The 19,978-nt window shown below is 37.2% G+C and overlaps 1 protein-coding gene across 1 annotated transcript in view; it reads right to left on the bottom strand.

The window, feature by feature from the left end:
• LOC134790383 (hydrocephalus-inducing protein-like) overlaps positions 1–19,978 on the bottom strand; it is a 131,374-nt gene that overhangs the window by 5,621 nt on the left and 105,775 nt on the right. The window contains 11 exon segments of the mRNA XM_063761152.1: positions 52–273; positions 2,154–2,378; positions 4,162–4,329; positions 5,676–5,828; positions 6,785–6,920; positions 10,246–10,391; positions 11,165–11,297; positions 11,559–11,728; positions 16,565–16,745; positions 17,297–17,546; positions 17,863–18,050. Coding sequence (XP_063617222.1) covers positions 52–273; positions 2,154–2,378; positions 4,162–4,329; positions 5,676–5,828; positions 6,785–6,920; positions 10,246–10,391; positions 11,165–11,297; positions 11,559–11,728; positions 16,565–16,745; positions 17,297–17,546; positions 17,863–18,050 — 1,972 coding nt within the window.

Here is a 19,978-nt window from a genome sequence, read left to right as displayed (position 1 = left end):
CCAAAATCCGAACCAAGCTAATATTTCAAGTAAAACGCTAAGTTTACTCACTTCGCTTATAAAGACCGCTTTGACGTGACTCCCGTTCTGTACTCGAAGCCTCATCGGGACCCGCGTGCCGATCGGCGTGTCTATCTCTAGCTCCTTCGCCTTGGCTGGCAAGCACTTCAGTATCATCTTATACGTGTATGTTCCGACGAAAGGGTTGGAAATCTCCAAGTACTCCTCGCTTTCGCCAACTACCAATGGCGAGTAGGACATTAAGAGTGGCGCCTGAAATAGATGAGCATATTATACAGAGCGTTCGTTAACAGTTGGTTCACACCGGGGTTTTGCATTCATTTATAATTTCTATGTCAATGAAGCTGGGAAAGTCCATTGGTGCTGGCAGCGCACGTAGGAGCTAGCCGACACAGCATGCACATTGCACAACCATCAGTTTCCACTGGACCGTCCCCCGCGCCCGTGACGTCAACGTCAACTTCCCACATTTACGAGTGTCACTCGAACTAAGAGAAACCTTAAGTCCTTACCTCTTCCTGCTTATTATGGACGCGCTGTCGTCGGACATACAGGAGGAGGCACCCTTGTGTATGCTTTTCGCTGATGATATTGTGCTTGTGGGTGAAGACGGACTCGAGGTACAGAGCAGACTTGAGAAATGGCGGCATAAACTGGAGAATGTTGGCCTGAAGATCATCAGATCTAAAACTGAACATATGTTCTGCGATTTCGGCGGTCTCTCCAGTTTCGCTGCCATGGAACTCGATGGCGTTACGTTGCCGGTCTGCTCCGACTTCAAGTACCTCGGTTCGCTGGTACAGTGCGATGGCGATATTGACCGTGACGTGAAAAACCGGATTAGCACAGGATGGATAAAATGGCGACAGGTCACGGGAACCATTTGCGACGCCCGAATGCCTCTTCGATTAAAGGGTAAAATTTATAAAACCATCATAAGACATGTCGTTATGTATGGATCGGAGTGTTGGGCCCTAAAGGTGACGGATGAAAAGAGGTTGCATGTAGCGGAGATGAGAATGTTAAGATGGATGTGTGGTGTGACAAGAATGGATAGGATAAGGAATGAGTATATAAGAGGAAGCCTGAAAGTTGCACCCATAGTAGAAAAAGTAAGAGCGAATCGCCTAGCGTGGTACGGGCATGTGATGCGGAGGGATGAAAGCCATGTGACGAAAAAGGTATTACGAATGAATGTGGAGGGAAGTAACGGGAGAGGAAAACCGAGAAAAAGGTGGATGGACTGTGTGAGAGATGATATGAAACGAACGCAAGTGAATGATTAGATGACGGGCGAGAGAGAGGTATGGAAGAAAAAGACATGCTGCGCCGACCCCAAATGAATGGGATAAGGGCAAGCGAATGATGATGACTCGAACTAACAAGGAAGGGTACCCAACTGTCCGACTCCGATTTGATTTATTTTGATATATATATGTTATAGAGTAGTCTAAAATAACGGACACGTATTTTTTTTAGCTGCCCAAACTCAACCTGTTAGGAGAAAATGGCCTTCAAAGTACTGAAAATTGACCAAACCTTCTAATTTCTGAGAAGACACATGTTCAAAAAAATTGATAATTAATTGCTGGTTTCGTTATATGTTGGAGAACATGAATAAAGAATGGGGACGTGTTTTGTCATTTCACCACAAACTCATTTTTTATATAAAAAAAAAATATATATAATAAATAAATATAATAAATATATTTATTTTCAGTACTTTGGTCAATTTTCAGTACTTTGAAGGCCATTTTCTCCTAACACGTTGAATTTGGGCAGCTAAAAAAAATACGTGTCCGTTATTTTAGACTACTCTATAACATATATCAAAATAAATCAAATCGGAGTCGGACAGTTGGGTACCCTTCCCTGTAAGAGAAAATGACTTGTGCCCTGTGATTGTTTTCCTATGTCTATTGAGCTGGGATCCTCTCAACTGCAGGAAGCGCACGTAGGAGCTAGCCGACACTTATTTATTACCGGAACGAAGAAACTTGTCACCTGTGATTCTCTTCCTATTTGAATGCTTTTATGCAATTAACGGAACGAGGAAACTTGTGTTGTGGTGATTCTCTTCCTATTTCAATGCTTTTATGCAAATACCGGAACGAGGAAACCTGTCTTGTCACCTGTGATTCTCTTCCTATTTCAATACTTTTGGGACAGTCCAGTTGCTCGCAGCGGACGGAGAAGGTAACCGTCACGGCTAACGGGTTGGGCACAATTATCTCCCGCTGGACTGTCTCGCGCGCCTTTGACGTTATCGTGATCGTCTCCACGATCTTGCTTGGGGTGACGGTGGCTACGATCTCGTAGAACTGGTACTCGCGTGTGTCCTTGTTTACGAACATCACCTGCGGATGAGTCTTACATTTAGATACTCCACTCCGTCAGTTAAGGTTGTATAGAGTTCCTACATGACTATTACTTTCATGTAAACTATTAAATGCGCAAGAAGTAAACTAGTAACAAAAGTAGAAGGCACTTTAGCTCACCTGAAGACCGCTCCACACTCGTGAATCGCGCACGAGTGTGGAGCGGGCTTAACACGGGTGCTTATTATCCGATTCGTGTATACCTTAGTAGATTTGCCGCTGTAGGCGATTTAAAATAGATAAAAAGATTAAATCCGCGTAAGAACTACATTTTGTATAAGGGTTTTGCTACAAGCGTTGCGTTATTTATTTTTCATATCTCATGCTCTGAAAGTGGGTCGTTGTTGTTCTAAAAGGTGCGCAGAAAGTGATACGTTTATGCTCTAGCGCAGAAAAGTGGTGTACTCCTCTGCGTCCCCGTCCCATGAACAACTGGGTGGAAACAAAATGGAAAAATAGTGTCTTTATTTCCTCGTCTGGAACAATTGGTAATTCTTTAATTTTACAAATCCCACGTTGATCCTTATTTTATAAAAAATGATGTAAGTAATTTGTTAAAAACAAATTATTCTTGATTTCTTTCGTTGAATTCTATTTACTCGATTTCATAAAGCGGGAACCAAAAGGAATACACCAAAAATCTTTTTTTTAAACCTTACGCTTGCGTAAATGAACAAAGGCAGAATCTTATACAGCCACAGTTAAACGTTTGTACGATATTAAATTGGTTTTTAAAGTTATTTAGAACTATATTCATTAAAATAAAATACAAGATAAAAATTTCTTATATTATTAATTAAATTGTTATTTAATATTAAAAATACTTTTATCATATTATTACATGATGCGGCGCACTATGGTCGCGGTGCGGTCCGGTAGTCTGTTGCGGCTTTTAGAACGAAAAAGTATAAAATTAAAAAAGTACGAGGCAATCCCGCTCATTTTCATACTATAATGAACAAATTATTTTAAAATTGTTGTAGTTTGTTAAAAAATGTGTGTTTTCGTAAATATTGCAATCTAAATGATTTTGGCTAGGGGTGATTAATCTTCACGCATGTAAAGTCTCCGATTGCAAGTAAGTCCTAAGGAAAAAATCATGGCCGTAGGTCTGTTATGTACTTCAATTACTGATTTTGCGAAATTGCCTTGTCTTGTTTGGTTTCCTCGCATTCGATATGAAAAGTAGAGTGTTTAACTCGGGTGAAAGGCACCGTTTCTGTCTCGGACTATTGGCGCTCTCACTGCGTTCGAGCGCCAAACTACCTCGACAGAAATGGGTGCCTTTCAACCCTTGGTTAACAATCTACTATTCCTTCTTAGGTTAGGGTTTTATTATTATTATAGAAACCGTATTTTCCAAAATGTTTACACAATGGTATGGTTTGTATATCGGTATAGGTAGTGAAAATCCTTCCTTTCATGAGTATCTCGCACCCGAGCTGCATACATCGCTATTATTAATAGATCGGTACTACTTACAGGGCTAGCGTGTCTTATTTAAAATGTGTCGTTTTTTGGGCAGTTGTGTAAAAGTCTGTGACAATCCTACTGTGTTCTTGTGCGGTGTCGGTATTTAGCAAACATCAAAGGCGTCGGTCCACTGTTACTTTTTACGCTGCGCCTTTACCGTCTCCGGTGCTTGATCTTGTAGAAACCGTCGCACTTCTCGCGAACCACCTTTACTATCTCCGTTGATACTACGTATGATTCTGGGGAGTTAAGAGTATATAGGGGGTATATCGGTAGTTAAAATTCTTACTTTCATGTGCATCTCGCACTCGCCATAACACCTGTAGTCCCACCGGCACGTGGCGTACGTCTCGCCCCACACTTTTACGGTCTCTGGGTGCTTTATCTCGTAGAAAGAGTCGAACTTCTCGGGGATCACCTTCTCTACCTCCGTCGACACTACATATGATTCTGGGGACTAGAATAGGCGCTTTTTAACCTTTTAACCGCCGTAGACTGATATATAAGGCAAACAAAATCGGGCTCATTTCGCCGCGGTCTGATAAATAAGACAAAACTTCGTGTAACTTCGTACCGCCGGCGACACGAGCACGCTCGATGAAAAATTCTATGGCGGTTAAAAGGTTAATATCTAGGTACACTACCAATATATTTCAAAATAAGAAGCAATCTCTATTCTATTTGAGTTCGAATGTAAAAGTATCAAACATGAAATATTTTGGCAATTTGAGATACTTAAAGTATTTATTTACATTTCAAATATTGTTAACTATATTCTGATACGGAAAACATAGCCCCATCCATTAGAAATCCATTGGACATTGGACACAGTTCCCCTTTCGGAAGTGCTCATCATAATATGCGCTTTAGCAATGACGAAAAATGAGATAAGTATAGACAAAGAAACATTGATTGAGCTAAGGTGCGTAAAAACTAAGACAATTTCGTGCTTCCAATTTGACAGGTAAACGAGATGGCGCTATACATACAGCTCAATACATTTAACGGTAACTCTGATTGTTAAAAGTTGACGTTTGACAATTCAGTGACCGCAAAACATACAGCGCCATCTGTTTTGGATATCAAACTAAGGGGCACGTTTTTTTCTTAAACTTTACCTCTCTATTACAATCAATTTTCTTTGGTATAGGTGACTTGTTCCACGATATTATTTGATTCTCAGATAGCGAGTACCTAATGGCACATTCCCGTATCAAGTAAAACATTGTTGTGAGTGTAAGACAATCTTCCCGTACATACGGGAAAAACTTGCTACGGGCTACGGCGTAGAACTTCTCAAAATACTGTAATTAACACATTTACCGCTGAGCTACGGTCGTAGCGTTACGTCGTAGCCGATAATATGGGTTCCCCGGTAAGGTAGAGGAAATGCTTTGTAGAGGCAAAACGATAACGTGGTGTGATTAGCGCTGAATGGGTTAATAGATGTCTTAATGCCATTTATTTTAGTGTAAAACTAGTCACGTTCTTATGAGAATTTATAATTGAATCACTGCTCTATTACTTTAACATGGCATTACGCGTGATATTCCCCTGTGATAATGCATTGGCTTACCTGAATACTGTAGAGGTTTGCAACCTTTACAGCCATTTTACAGCCTTTCTTATCAGTGACTGGCTAGTCACGCTATTTGAATTTAGAATCTGATCTCGCTGTCAGATGGAACGGGGTGTGGGTACCGGCATTCCTAAAGCGGCAGCCATCGAGAGTAGTAGAATGGTGTGATCTAGCTAACCGTGGTTAGCCCTTTAGAATACATACGGTAAAATGAATCATCATACCTCGGTGATATGATGAACCTTCAACAGCTCCGTGTGAAAGTCCTTGGCCGCAACATTGATTTTTATTAATCCGTTTGGCTTCGGCGGCATCGCTATGCCAAATAGACTTATAAAGAGTGCGCCCTCGCCCAAATTTGTAAATAACACTTTGTTCTGTAATCATAATTCCCCGGTTAATAATACAATTGTGTAATCATTGTCACCTAACTTATATAATGTACCTAACAACACTATTATACATAAATTGTCTTTTTTAGTAGATACTCTAGAAATGGTGATCGTTAATCCCGTAGTCTTTTGTGGCAGCGTAGTTAAGTATCAGGTAGTAAAGTATTAGTCATAGAAGGTACTTATAGCAAAGAAAAGTGATTACAGTTATGTCAGGCGTGGCTCACTCCGCGATTTCGTCGCTTTGCAACAGGTAGCTACAAGTACATCCGTGCCACACCAATTTTGGTGGCTAGCCATAAGCCGCGCGTGGCGCTGTCGCCACCTAGCGGTCATATCTGTCCTAATCGTAACAGACGCGTTTTGTTAGAGAGTGGATCTTCTGTACCTAGTACTATTATTTATTCTGTGGTTATGTATGGACTTATAGATATGTACCTAAACAACAACGTCGTCGACTTTATTTGGCCATCCCCCATGAATTACTTGTAGCGATTTCATTAACTACGCTGCCACGAAAGTACCTATACATACACTATCATAAGCCGTGTTTTAAATTCATGCTGATTGCTTCACTAGAGCAGGGGTCTCCAAACTTTTTTACCTGAGGGCCATATGAGGGCCCCTCAGAAACTTTCGCGCGGGCCACCGTCGGTTTTTGCGCCGGGGGAGGGTGTCTGGTTGCTGTTGTTAGGAACTGTTCCACTCTCAATGAATGCTGAACCCCTGGAACCTGGCTCCCGCGGGCCGGACAGTGGACACTCGTTTTGGGTGTTGGCGGGCCGGATTGGAACGCGTCGCGGGCGGGGTTTGGAGACCCCTGCACTAGAGGAATAGACTTTAGCCCAAAGTTACTAATGAAGTATGGTTAGTTTATTGACCCATTACGAGTGGGTATATAAGTAAAGTAATTATATTTTATAGTAACGTTTCAGAGATACCTCGTGCCTTCCCATAGTTTTCGGCTTGAAATAGATCGGGATGTCGAAAACCGAATTGGGTTCGATGTTACACTGAGCTAACGTGGAGAATGGTCCGGGAGGCAACTCGGATAGCACCAGCCATGTCCCGTCAGTACTATAATCGTAGTTTTAAATGTTAAAATGAACATTTGTGATTAAATTTATTACGAATCTCACCAGGGCATAGATAGAGTAATTAGCAAATAACTACTACCTACACCTACACCCTAAATTAAAAATGACTTCTATTCACCTATAAACAGAATTCATTTTAGTATAAGGCGGCCAGTTATTAAAGGCTGGCCAGTTATATTATTATACCTTATACTAAAATGAATTCTGTTTATAGGTGAATAGCATTCATTTTTAGTTTAGGGTGGCCAATTACTTACAGTGGCCAGTTACTGGCGAATTATCCTATATAATAACTAGCTGTTTCCCGCGACTTCGTCCGCGTGGAATCTTATCTTCAGCATTTTACATCTTTAGTAAATACCTATAATTTTCATATCCAAGTAATGTTGAAATTACTTTTCTTTTTTTGCAAGTTGTATGAAAGTTTCATATAAATTTTCAACCCCCTTTAAACCTTGTTAGAGGATGAATTTTACAAAACGCTGAAATTACTTTTCCTGTCTTCTAATAATATCCCCAAATACAAAGATTCAAGTCACGCGCTCGAAAAAATGTTTGATATCCATACAATGATTCAACCCCTTTTTCACCACCTTAGGGGATGAAATTTCAAAAACGCTGAAATTAGTTTTCTTGTATTTGAATTTAATACTTTTTTGCAAAGTTTCAAGTTCCTAGCTTAAAATAAGATTTGCACCCCAAGACGAACTTTCATTCTCTTTTTAACACCCTTAGGGGTTGAATTTCTCAAAATCGCTTCTTATCTCTTGTACACTTTATAAATGTAATCTGGTGTGTAAATTTCAACTTATAGAAAGTTGTAGTTTCGGCTCTGCGTTGATGAATCAGTCAGTCAGTCAGGAGTGTCAGGACACTTGCATACCTTTAAACGAGCAATTCTTGTTTATTTATTTATACGAGTATATGTATATATATTTCGAGGATCTCGGTAATGGCTCTATCGATTTCGTATAAATTTACTATATGGGGGTGATAAATCGATCTAGCTATACACTCGCGTGCAAAAGTATTGCATCACTTTGCTGTTTTTCGTCCGCACCCAATATCTTTGCAATTCTATACCCGATTCTGAAAATTTTGGTATCAACTGAAAGCTTATAATGTAACGCATTAGAAAAATGGTAAATTCAATTAAATTTCGAATCTGAAGACTAAAAAAAATCAGAAAACTGAAAGTGCTCGCATAATGATCTAAAATTAAATCAGGAAACTTAAGAATAAAAGTCATTTTTTAATACAATATCAATTATTATTATTAAATTAATACTTGGTATTGCCACCCACAGCCCTCCTTTCACAAACCAAATGGTTTTTCATATACCTAATTAATTTTGTAATGTGATGATGAGGAATAGCGTCCCACTCCTCCAGCAAGGCTCCCTTCAGCTCCGCAACATTGACCAGGGCAGGATTCCGCTTCCGAACCCTCCTTTTTAGGTAGTCCCACACGTCTTCAATGGGGTTAAGGTCCGGGCTCATCGCTGGCCAGTCCATGGTGTCGATGCCCACTTCGAGAAGGTAGGCTGCGGTGGCCCTAGCGGTATGACACAGGACATTATCCTGCATTAGGATGAACCCCTCATCAATATTACCGGCATAAGGAACAACATGTTCCTCCAGGATATCAGTGACGTACTTGGCAGCGGTCAATCCACTGTCACGGCCCCCGCCAGGCACGAAAACTAGCTCTGTCCGCCCGTCGTAGTAGGAAATGCCGCCCCAGAACATTACGGATCCATTGCCATAGGCGACCCTTTCGGAGAAGTAACATTGCACAAACTGTTTTTCTGGCCTTCTGTAGACTTTTTCTCTTCGGTCACACCCATTCAACCACATTTGCACGCTTTCAAGAAGAGAACTGGGGTTCATTGCTCAATGGTCCAGTTCTTGTGATTTTCAGCAAACTCTTTTTAGGCTGTACGGTGTCGCACCAGCAATCTGGGCCCCGCTGCGGGCCTCCTGGGTGTCAAGTTCGCTTTCTTAAGTCTTCTTCTTATTGTCTACTCACTGGCAGCCACTTCTCGTACCTCACGCAGGCGCTGCTGGATGGCAATGCTTGTCTGGTGTCGATCTCGGAGAGATGTTGTGACAAAGAAGCGGTCGTCCCTCTCTGATGTACACTTTCTGCGGCCGCTTCTTAGTCTTGAAGTAAAGGATCCAGTCCCCTGGAACCTCTGGTAAACTCTGCAAACTGTAGATTGGCTTAAATTCAGCTTGGCAGCTACTGCACATTGGCTACGCCCCGCTTGCAGGGGCTGGACGATTTGGCGGACTTCAGCTACAGTGGTTTACATTTTTCCAGGTCTTCATGGGAAAATACGCGGAAATATGTAACGATCGACTTCTGATAAGTGACTGATAACAACCCCTTCTCTAACCCCCGTTTTATAGGGGTCAAGGGTAGCGCAACTCGTGCGCGTGATAACGTGAAACCGCTCACAAATCAGGAAAATGCCGATAATTTGAAAAATACTGGGCCAATTTCCATGTTTGTTTACTTTTCGCAAAGCTAAAACTTCAAGGAACATGATTACATTAAAATAATTTAGCAAAATTAACCACTTTACAAATATATTGGGTGCGGACGAAAAAATGCAAAGTGATGCAATACTTTTGCAGGCGAGTGTAGGTCTTACGCTAGCTAGGCTCTGGGAATACGCGCATTTTTGAGTTTTTATATGTTTTCCGAGCAAAGCTAATATATGCCAGATCCCAGATAATTTATGTTAAAATGAAAGAGTAATTTGTTAATTTACTCCTTTAGAAATACTAATAAACACATTACACACACGCTGGAGCTAGCGCTGGTGGCCTAGTGGTAAGAGCCTGCGACTTTCAATCCGGAGGTCGCGGGTTCAAACCCCGGCTTGTACAGTCATCAGCAATAGTATGTTACACAACTAGGGCCGCAAAAATATGTGACACGTTCTTATTTGGAGCGCAATAAGAGCGCGTCATATATTTTTGCGGCCCTAGTTGTGTAACATACTATTGCTGATGACTGTACCAATGAGTCCTTGTACAATAGAATCGTTAATGGTCAGGAATAATCAAATTTAAAAGATAAGCAAACAATGAGTTTGCATTGCAAACCATACGTTATATTACAAATTTAAAAAGTGGAACGTCTATTCGAACACTTCACTCACACAGTCAACAGGGGCTTTAGCTAAGCTTTTCACCTATACGGACTGTACCTATCAGCTCGCCCGCCCTGTAAATTAATGATAATGGCAATGGAAATGAATAAATTCGGAATGATGAAATAAATTCCAAGAACTTACGGGTTCGTAACCCGCTCGTAGCTAGTCTGGACCTCCCGCACCGGACACTCAAGGAACATGGTCTTGGCCGCCACGTCGCCCGCTTCCAAGCAGGCGGCGTACAGGGCTAGCTTCTGTGGCTTGTAATTCTCAATGTTGCAACACGCCTGGAAGTAGAGTAGATAACACTTGAGCGAGTTCGGACACTTGGGAATTTTCCTCCCCCGTCATCACTAGATGTTTTTAGAGCATTCTCAACTTTTTAATGTTTGGTTTATTTGGTTACGATGTGCTACGACTGCTACGTCATACAGAGTAGCTGCGTTTTGAGAATTTATAGCAAAACTAGTAGAAATAATTTCTAGTACATCGGGAGTAGGTATAGTTTGTAGATTTCTAATAGGCCCCGACGGCTAAATCCTTTGTCTATTGTTAAGTAAAACCGCACGTGCTACTGACCTGCAAAAAAGGGTCTTAATTATTCTATTTGGCACCTGAGCGCGGGCTAGTCCAACGCTCAAAAAACCAGTGTAGGTGCGCTCTCCGATAACGCGCCTTTGTTACGCATCTCGATAACACATTTTAGACTGGTTTTGTAGCGTTCGACTCGGCGGCACTCGGTAACCGTAGTACTGAGTGCCGGCGAGTTGAACGGACCACACACATCGTAAAAAAATATTTATTCATTACACAGTTTATTTTGAATCTTATTGCAATTTCCATAGGAGTTGTAAATGTTGTAATTCAATTACCTGGGTAAAGTGAACGAAAGATTTTTATGCAGGTGGTAGCACGAGCGGTTTTACTTAACAAATAGACAAAGAATAAGCCGTCGGGGCCTATTAGAAATCTACAAACTATAATCGCAGTGGTAAGCAGGAGGCCTATTCTAAATAACTAGAATCTGCTCGTGGAATTTTTGTTTGACGGAATGTCTTACCCATAATTTGACAAACGGATTGTGGCTTTTTGGCCTGTAGGTAATCGTGAAGGTCACATTAGTGCGAGCCGCGATGTGGCCCTGCATCGGCGAAATTCTAAACTCGTCAGACATCAAGGGTTGCCACCAAAATCTGGACAAACAATAGTTACATCTGGATAATCAATAGACATGTTTATATTTTCAAGCCCACATTATGCTCCTAATAGATGATATATTCAAAAAGACCTTTGCCCCGCCCTTCTAAAAGACCTTTATTATTCACCCTTAATACGAAGATTTTGTTGACACATTTATAAATTTATACCTTTTATTAATGTTCATGTTTGTTTGTTAATATAATGTCCAAATACATGGCACATTAAGCTTCATATTTCTCAATTCCTGACTTTACCTGGCCCCGAAGTCCCCTTTATTCAGCAGCATGACCTTCAGTATCTTGCATCCCTGGATGCGCACGCGGCCGAACTGCAGCGAGTCTTGGCTGAGACACAGGCTCAAGCCGGTGGCGCTGCCGCTCAACTGCACGAGCATCCGCTCGATGTTTAGCACCTTCATGACCAGCTGACAAATAAAAAATAATGTTACTATCATCACGACGCTTAAGAATCAATACTGTCTAAGTAACAAAAATACAATTTTACAGGAAGCGTAAAAAACTATTTAAAAATTTTAATTTCAAATTATTGAAAATATTGAAAGACGATTAAAATGATAAAAAAATACGTATTACGTTCATTGTATTTTTGTTACTTAGACAGTATTGATTCTTAAGCGTCGATAACCTGACGAAAACGTTTAACCCTTTAACTGATTTTTGAAGCAATAATTTAAAAATTTGGAAGCACGTACGATCTAATTTTCTTTTTTATTAATATTAAGCGAGAATTATTTTTTCCATCGGTTGTTATTTCCAAGTTACAAGACGCAATTAATTAAAATAAATTGTAGGTTAATCAATGTCATAAAAAACCAATTTTCATAGTGCGAGGTGCAACTGTGCAACTTTCTATAAAATAAGTTATTTTAATGTTTAAAAGATAATTTGACGTTTGAAATATGAGAATTATGATTATAAACAAAATTAAACGTAAACGTCTGTTCGAGAAACTGAAAACGGTGAAAAATAGAGATAATACTCCTAAAAATACGTGTGTTATCCCATTAGATTCGTCATGATGTCTAGAAAAATGTATTCGAAGCGTGTATTAGCATACAAAAAATATCAAAAGTTATAAGCAAAAAAAGGGGGGAAAAAGTAGATATTTTTGGTATATTTAAAACATGTGGTATATAAATGGTATATGGTATATTTAAAAAAATATGGTATATTTAAAACATGTCAACAAATGTACTACTTGTAGAAATTTATCTAAAAGTTATTTTTTCAACAAGTTAGGCAATTTTTATTAACAAAATTTTCTCGAACTTCCTTCTTTATTGAAAACGAAAAAAAATGTATAAATAAATATCGTAAAATTTTGTCGTCTTCTAGAGCTCTTCTCATAGACATGCTTTATAAGATCAAATTATAAAAGTTTCAATAATAGTACATTGTAGGAGAGGACGGAAAACCGCTAAAAGATGGACGAGTAGTTTGAGGGCCGACACGTTAGTGGAGGCCCTCAAATAATACGAGTCCATCTTTAGCGTTTCCGGCCGAGGCATTACATAGTGCTTTTCACGACTACTGCGAGGAAATAAGAAAACATTTTCATAACTATAAGTACTAGCTCGCGATTTCCCTGGTAGCAAATTACTAGCCACTGCCTGTGCTGTCTCTTGAATTTTGGTAGGCGTCAGCGTAAGAATATCATTTTCTTCACTAGAAGAACTCATTTTTATAGCGAGCGTAGATACGTGTTTCTTGTATTTTTTTAGTCAAACACAATTTACACTATCCAATTCAGTAAGTATTTTCAGATCCCGCCTGTTTTACTTTTTTTTATCACTTTTAAGATGCGTTTTTCTGTTATTTGCTTCAAACCGACTCTAAACTTATAAGCGTTTTTGTTAAAAAAAAACACAAACAGCTACAAAAGTAAAAAACGCCTTAAGCGTGAACTGAATGGATAATTGTTAAAAAAAAATTAACTGAATGGTTTTGACATTTCTATTTTTTTTAAACAAGAAATTGGTCCTATAAATAACCTAATTTTATTTTTGAAGGAAAAAGTTGCGCCAAAAAAGACCTTTAATAGATTTTTATGATTTAAATGATACTCATTGCTGTAGCGAACCGTCATCAATGACAGAAGATGATAACAATGAAACATTGTAGTAGTGGTGGTTCAGGTGCTACAGCTATTGCCTACTTTCCAGCTTGGTTTTAGACCTTTTGCCACATTTCTGAATAGTGGCGTGAAAAGTTAATACTTTGCTTAAAATAAGTTTTAGAATAACATTGAAAATTGACAAAAATCGAAAAATCAAGGTAAAATTGTAAAACTTAAAACAATTAATTTTTTTAGAAATTTTATAACTTGATCTTATTAAGCATGTCTATGAGAAGAGCTCTAGAAGGCGACAAAATTTTACGATAGTTATTTATACATTTTTTTTTCGTTTTCAATAAAGAAGGAAGTTCGAGAAAATATTGTTAATTAAACATTGCCTAACTTGTTGAAAAAATAATTTTAAGATAAATTTCTACAAGTAGTACACTTGTTGACATGTTTTTAATACACCATTTTTTTTTAAATTTTTCTGTGAATATTTAATACCTTTAAAATTATATTTAATTTTACGTAATCGCTTTTTCACACCGCGCGCGTTTCCCGAAAATGAGGCGCCGAGGGCTGTGTTCAGCGTTGAATAAAAAGTATAAATAATGGAGATACAGATCTGCAAGTATGGAATGTTTTATTGGAAATATCCTCCTCTTTAATAATATTAATTTTTTGTTTCTTAAATATGAATACTTTTTGAGATATTGGGGTAATAAAAAATATCTACTTTTTTCCCGCTTTTTTGCTTATAACTTTTGATATTTTTTGTGTGCTAATACACGCTTCGAATACATTTTTCTAGGCATCATGACGAATCTGATGAGGTAAAACACGTATTTTTAGGAGTATTATCTCTATTTTTCACCGTTTTCAGTTTCTCGAACAGACTACAATTTTATTCATAGATATTTTTGTTCAAATGTAGGCAATATCAAAATATCTAAGACCTTGCCAAAGAATTAACATTTTACAAGAGTTGGAATAACTTTTATCAGCCCTGCTTTTTTTCGTAGATTGGTACGAGTATATTCTCCAATCTCCGATGCGAACTATAATTTATATTAATTAACAACTAGACTGGTTTTATTTTTCATAAAATCGATTTCGACTGGCAAATCATATTACTTTTTGGCAACCGGGTTTTTTTAACCTAATTAGACCCCGCTGAATCCGAATTTGCCGGTTGCTTAATCGAAATCTTGACCGGAAGTGAGATATTTGACATTAAAGGTCCCTTTTTTTAGTTTTTCGTTAATAACTCTTAAACGGTGGCGCATAGAAAAAAAATGTTCTATTACATAAGTAATCTGCTTAAAATTGCCTACAAGAAAGATTCAGTACAATTTTTCGCTAGGATCAATATTCAAAGAGATATTAACGCGGCAAATTTAATTATAATCACTTCTAAGGTCCCTTTTTTAGTTTTTCGTAAATAACTCATAAACGGTGGCGAATATCAAAAAATGTTGTTAAACGATAATAATCTACACAAAATTTTGAACAAAAAAGATTCAGTACACTTTTCGTAGGGATCAATATTTAAAAAATAATAAAGAGGGAAATTTCTAGTATAATAAATTCTAAGTTTCCTTGTTTTTATTTATTCGTTAATTATTTGAAAAGTGTGACTCATAGCAAAAAATATCTTATACATAAATAATAAACATAAAATTTCCTACAAGAAACATGTAGAACACTTTTCGCTAGGATCAATATTTAAAAAGACAGAGCAGCGGGTAAGTTATAAATAATCAATTTTAAAGTCCCTTTTTAGTTTTTTGTAAATAACTCGTAAACGGTGTCCCATAGCAAAATAGGTTTTTAAGAATAAATTATCTACATAATATTTTCTCCAAAAAATATCTCGAATACTTTTCTCTAGGATCAATATTTAAAGCGATATTAAAGGAAGAAAGTTAATTACAATCAGTTCACAGGTCACTTTTTTTTAGTTTTTCGTAAATAACTCGTAAACGGTGGCCCGTTGCAAAACAATATTATACATAAACATTAAACATAAAATTGTCGTGCCCTAACGCCTTGACAATAGAGGCATGTTCAGATATTTGTGAGCGCTTTGGCCGTTCTGATATATCTGATGGCGACTGTACATTACCCAATTTTTAACAATGTATTAGTCATTTACGAAAACCTAAAAATAGGGACCTGGAAATTGATTACAATTAACTTACCCCCTTTAATACCTCTTTAAATATTGATCGTAACGAAAAAGTGTACAGAACCTTTTTTGTGGACAATTTTATGTTTAATGTTTATGTATAATATTGTTTTGCAACGGGCCGCCGTTTACGAGTTATTTACGAAAAACTAAAAAAAAGTGACCTGTGAACTGATTGTAATCAATTTTCTTCCTTTAATATCGCTTTAAATATTGATCCTAGAGAAAAGTATTCGAGATATTTTTTGGAGGAAATTTTATGTAGATAATTTATATTTATATATAACAACATTTTTTGATATTGGCCACCGTTTATGAGTTATTTACGAAAAACTAAAAAAGGGACCTTAGAAGTGATTATAATTAAATTTGCCGCGTTAATATCTCTTTGAATATTGATCCTAGCGAAAAATTGTACTGAATCTTTCTTGTAGGCAATTTTATGCAGATTACTTATGTAATAGAACATTTTTTGCTATGCGCCACCGTTTAAGAGTTATTTACGAAAAACTAAAAAAAGGGACCTTTAATGTCAAATATCTCACTTCCGGTCAAGATTTCAATCAAGCAACCGGCAAATTCGGATTCAGCGGGGTCTAATTAGGTTAAAAAACCCGGTTGCCAAAAAGTAATATGATTTGCCAGTCGAATCAAGAAGGAGTGCTATTTTGAATTTTTATGTCTAGTCTAAACGCGTTTATTAAGAAACAAAAATGTCGCGAGTTGTCTGACGGCAAATATCTTGCCGTTACCCACTAAAGGGTTAATAGTGGACACATAATTCTGTGCGATTTTGACGAGATCATCAGTCTATCTTGTTGGGAGCCGTCTCAATCTATAACCTATAATCCTAAAAACCTATAAACCTATAATCTACAACCTTAGAGAAAGGTAAAGAAGAGAAGAGGTTATCGGCGGTCAAAATATTATATGTATATAGTTCTTATTAAAAAATGTGAAAACAGTATTAAAAAATGTGAATACAGTAGGTACCTGTACGTTAAAATTGCTAATAATGCCGACAGGTTTAAATTGAATCTTCAAAGGGACTTTTCTGTAAGGCAGCAACTTGCATTCTTTAGGCATGACCTTTAACGACGCTAGTGCGTTTGGAACGTCCATTGCAAGTTGATTTCGGAACTTGTCATCGTTGTATATTTTCACCATTTGAGTTCTAAACAAACATTATGTACTTTGTGTTATTGTGGTATCTATACGATTTTTTTTTCTACATGCTATTAAGAATACGTACTCTGCGGAAATAACAGTCTTTGTTTTTCCTTATCACATATTATTAAGTTATCACTACTTGTCACATATTATTAGACTAGAAGATCACATAATCACAGATTCTAAACCTTTCCTGTGAAGTTTATAGCAAATAACTTCGATTTCGATTAAATCTTGAGTTGACCTCAACATCAACGAATACAAAAGCAAAATGTAAAGTAAGTACACCTATCTAAAGTGTCATTCTATGGAACTTGCTAACTATGTAAACAAACGCCACTAGTAAATTCATCAGTCAGAGACAATTTCAATATGGCGGTTTGTTTACATAGTTAGCAAGTTCCATAGAATGACACTTTATATATTTTAAATGTTGATATTGGATCGACATTTTGTGCTTTGTATCACGGAGTACAGCTCCAAATGATCCCGCGTATACTAGGCAATGCCTACTGCTACCGTTTAATAGCAAAAAATAAAATGATCACGACTCGCCTCGAAGGTCCCGAGTCCTTAGCCGGACCAGCAATACCGGGATCGAGACACATGCTAGTCGCATCCGACTGAACCGTTTCCTCTTTCTCTGACAAGGGGTATATCTCCTTGAATATAAAAGTGGCGTCTAGGGCCAATTTGCTGTGGTTCATGACCGCTATCTCACGAATTGTCTTAGAGCCCACTTTTATTGATCCCAGTTCGAAATTTTTTTCGCAGCCCTCGTATAAATCAAAAAGGCACTTTACACCTGCAATGTAAAGGTGAATTAAAGCCTCTGTAGGTCTCCAAACTACAGAGATTTATAACTATGTACAGTCGATCTAACTCTGCACGGTACTTAATTGAATGAAAAGGTGTGTGAGAAAGTCATCATTAATATCAAATTTCTATGAAAACATGATGTTTTTAATGACACGCCCTCGCTCTGTGAAAAGTAATCTTAGACGAACTCTATCAATTATGTTGAGTCTCGGTGGGTGAGTAGGAGTACTAGGAGGCCAAACTGGTCTAGCGTGTTACGTACGTTAATGTAATTTGAGCAAATATAAAAGCACTATTCCTACCTTCTCCTTTAACAGTAATAATTTCTTCGCAAAGCGAATTGACCCAAAACTTTATCTGGAAATCATACTTGGTCACTAGCTTCGGTCGAAAGTATATTTTCACTTTAACCTTCTCTTTGGGCTCGATTGCAGGCACGGATTTGTAGGCCACGAGGAGCTCAGGCAGAGTTTCAAAATCCAAGGCCAGGCTACAATTATAGATAAGATAAGAAATATTTAGGTATTGGCACAAAAAAGAACATAATACCCAAATTAATATTCAAGCGAACAGAGAAATGGCGTTAAAAAGCCCTCACTCAGCTTGATGTCCCGAATCGAAACAAAAGGGGATAATTTAGGTAAGTACCCTATTTCAAGGAAACTACACAGTGTGCATTGCAGCAACAGCAAAAGGGTGCCGAAGATGGTTCCTTAGATGCCTGCAGGATGTGTAGACACGTCAAAATTAACCGGATTACACAAGAAATAACAGACTATTATTCTATATTTTTAATATTGCTCTACTGCTTGTCTTGTCATCTTGTGTCATGTCATGTGGCGCTTGGGTGTTAACCCCTTGTAAGTCAAAATCGCCTGAAGAATTGTTATGCCATACGATTGCCACCTCAATGATTTTATTTCAAGTTCATATTAACCTGCTAGCAACTCTTACTTTTGGTTTTTAATTTGGAATATATTTACTCAATAAAAGTTCAATATAGTCTGTTCGAGAAACTGAAAACGGTGATAATACTCCTAAAAATACGTGTGATACCTCATTAGATTCGTCATGATACTTAGAAAAATGTATTCGAAGCGTGTATTAGCATACAATAAATATAAAAAGTTATAAACAAAAAAAGGGGGAAAAAGTAGATATTTTTATTTCTCCAATATCTCAAAAAGTATTAATATTTAAGAAACCAAAATTAATAGCATAACCGAGGAGGATATTTTCAATCAAACATTCTATACTTGCAAAACTGTATCTCTATTATTTATACTTTTTATTCAACGCTGAACACAGCCCTCCGCGCCTCATTTTCGAGAAACGCGCGCGGCGTGAAAAAACGATTACGTAACATTAAATATAATTTTAAAGATATTAAATATTGATTTAAAAATTTTAATAAAATATGGCGTATTTATAACATGTTAACAAACGTACTACTTGTATAAATTTATCTTAAAGTTATTTTTTCAACAAGTTATGTAATTGTTAATCAACAAAATTTTCTCGAACATCCTTCTTTATTGAAAACGAAAAAAAAAGTATAAATAACTATTGTAAAATTGTGTCGCTTTCTAGACCCCTTCTCATATACATGTTTAATAAGATCACATTATAAAAGTTTTAATAAAGTTAATACTTTGCTTAAAATAAGTTTTAGAATAACATAGAAAATTGTCGAAAAACGAATAATCAAGGTAAAATTGAAAAAAAATAAAACAATATAATAACCAAACTACTAATTTATTCGGAACTTTTATAACGTGATCTTATTAAGCATGTATATGAGAAAGGCTCTAGAAAGCGACACAATTTTACAATAGTTATTTATACTTTTTTTTTCGTTTTCAATAAAGAAGGAATTTCGAGAAAATTTTGTTCATTAACTTACTTGTTGAAAAAATTACTTTAAGATAAATTTCTACAAGTATTACATTTGTTGACATGTTTTAAATACACCATTTTAAAGGTATTAAATATACATTGATTTTTTTTTTAAATACCTTTAAAATTATATTTAATGTTACGTAATCGCTTTTTCACGCCGCGCGCGTTTCTCGAAAATGAGGCGCGAAGGGCTGTGTTCAGCGTTGAATAAAAAGTATAAATAATGGAGATACAGCTCTGCAAGTATGGAATGTTTGATTGGAAATATCCTCCTCTTTTATAATATTAATTTTGGTTTCTTAAATATTAATACTTTTTGAGATATTGGGGAAATATTTAATATCTACTTTTTTCCCCCTTTTTTTGTTTATAACTTTTTATATTTTTTGTGTGCTAATACACGCTTCGAATACATTTTTCTAGGTACCATACCGTGGTTTCTAGGTGGTTTTGAGCTTACCGTGGGGCTTACCCAAGTAGCATGGAAGTATCGGCAACATCAATATACCAGCCAATTTA

This window comes from Cydia splendana, chromosome 5 (genome assembly GCF_910591565.1).
Source record: "Cydia splendana chromosome 5, ilCydSple1.2, whole genome shotgun sequence".
NCBI lineage: Eukaryota > Metazoa > Arthropoda > Insecta > Lepidoptera > Tortricidae > Cydia > Cydia splendana.
The sequence above is the reverse complement of the archived record's forward strand: the minus strand, read 5'-3'. Positions and strand labels throughout refer to the sequence as shown.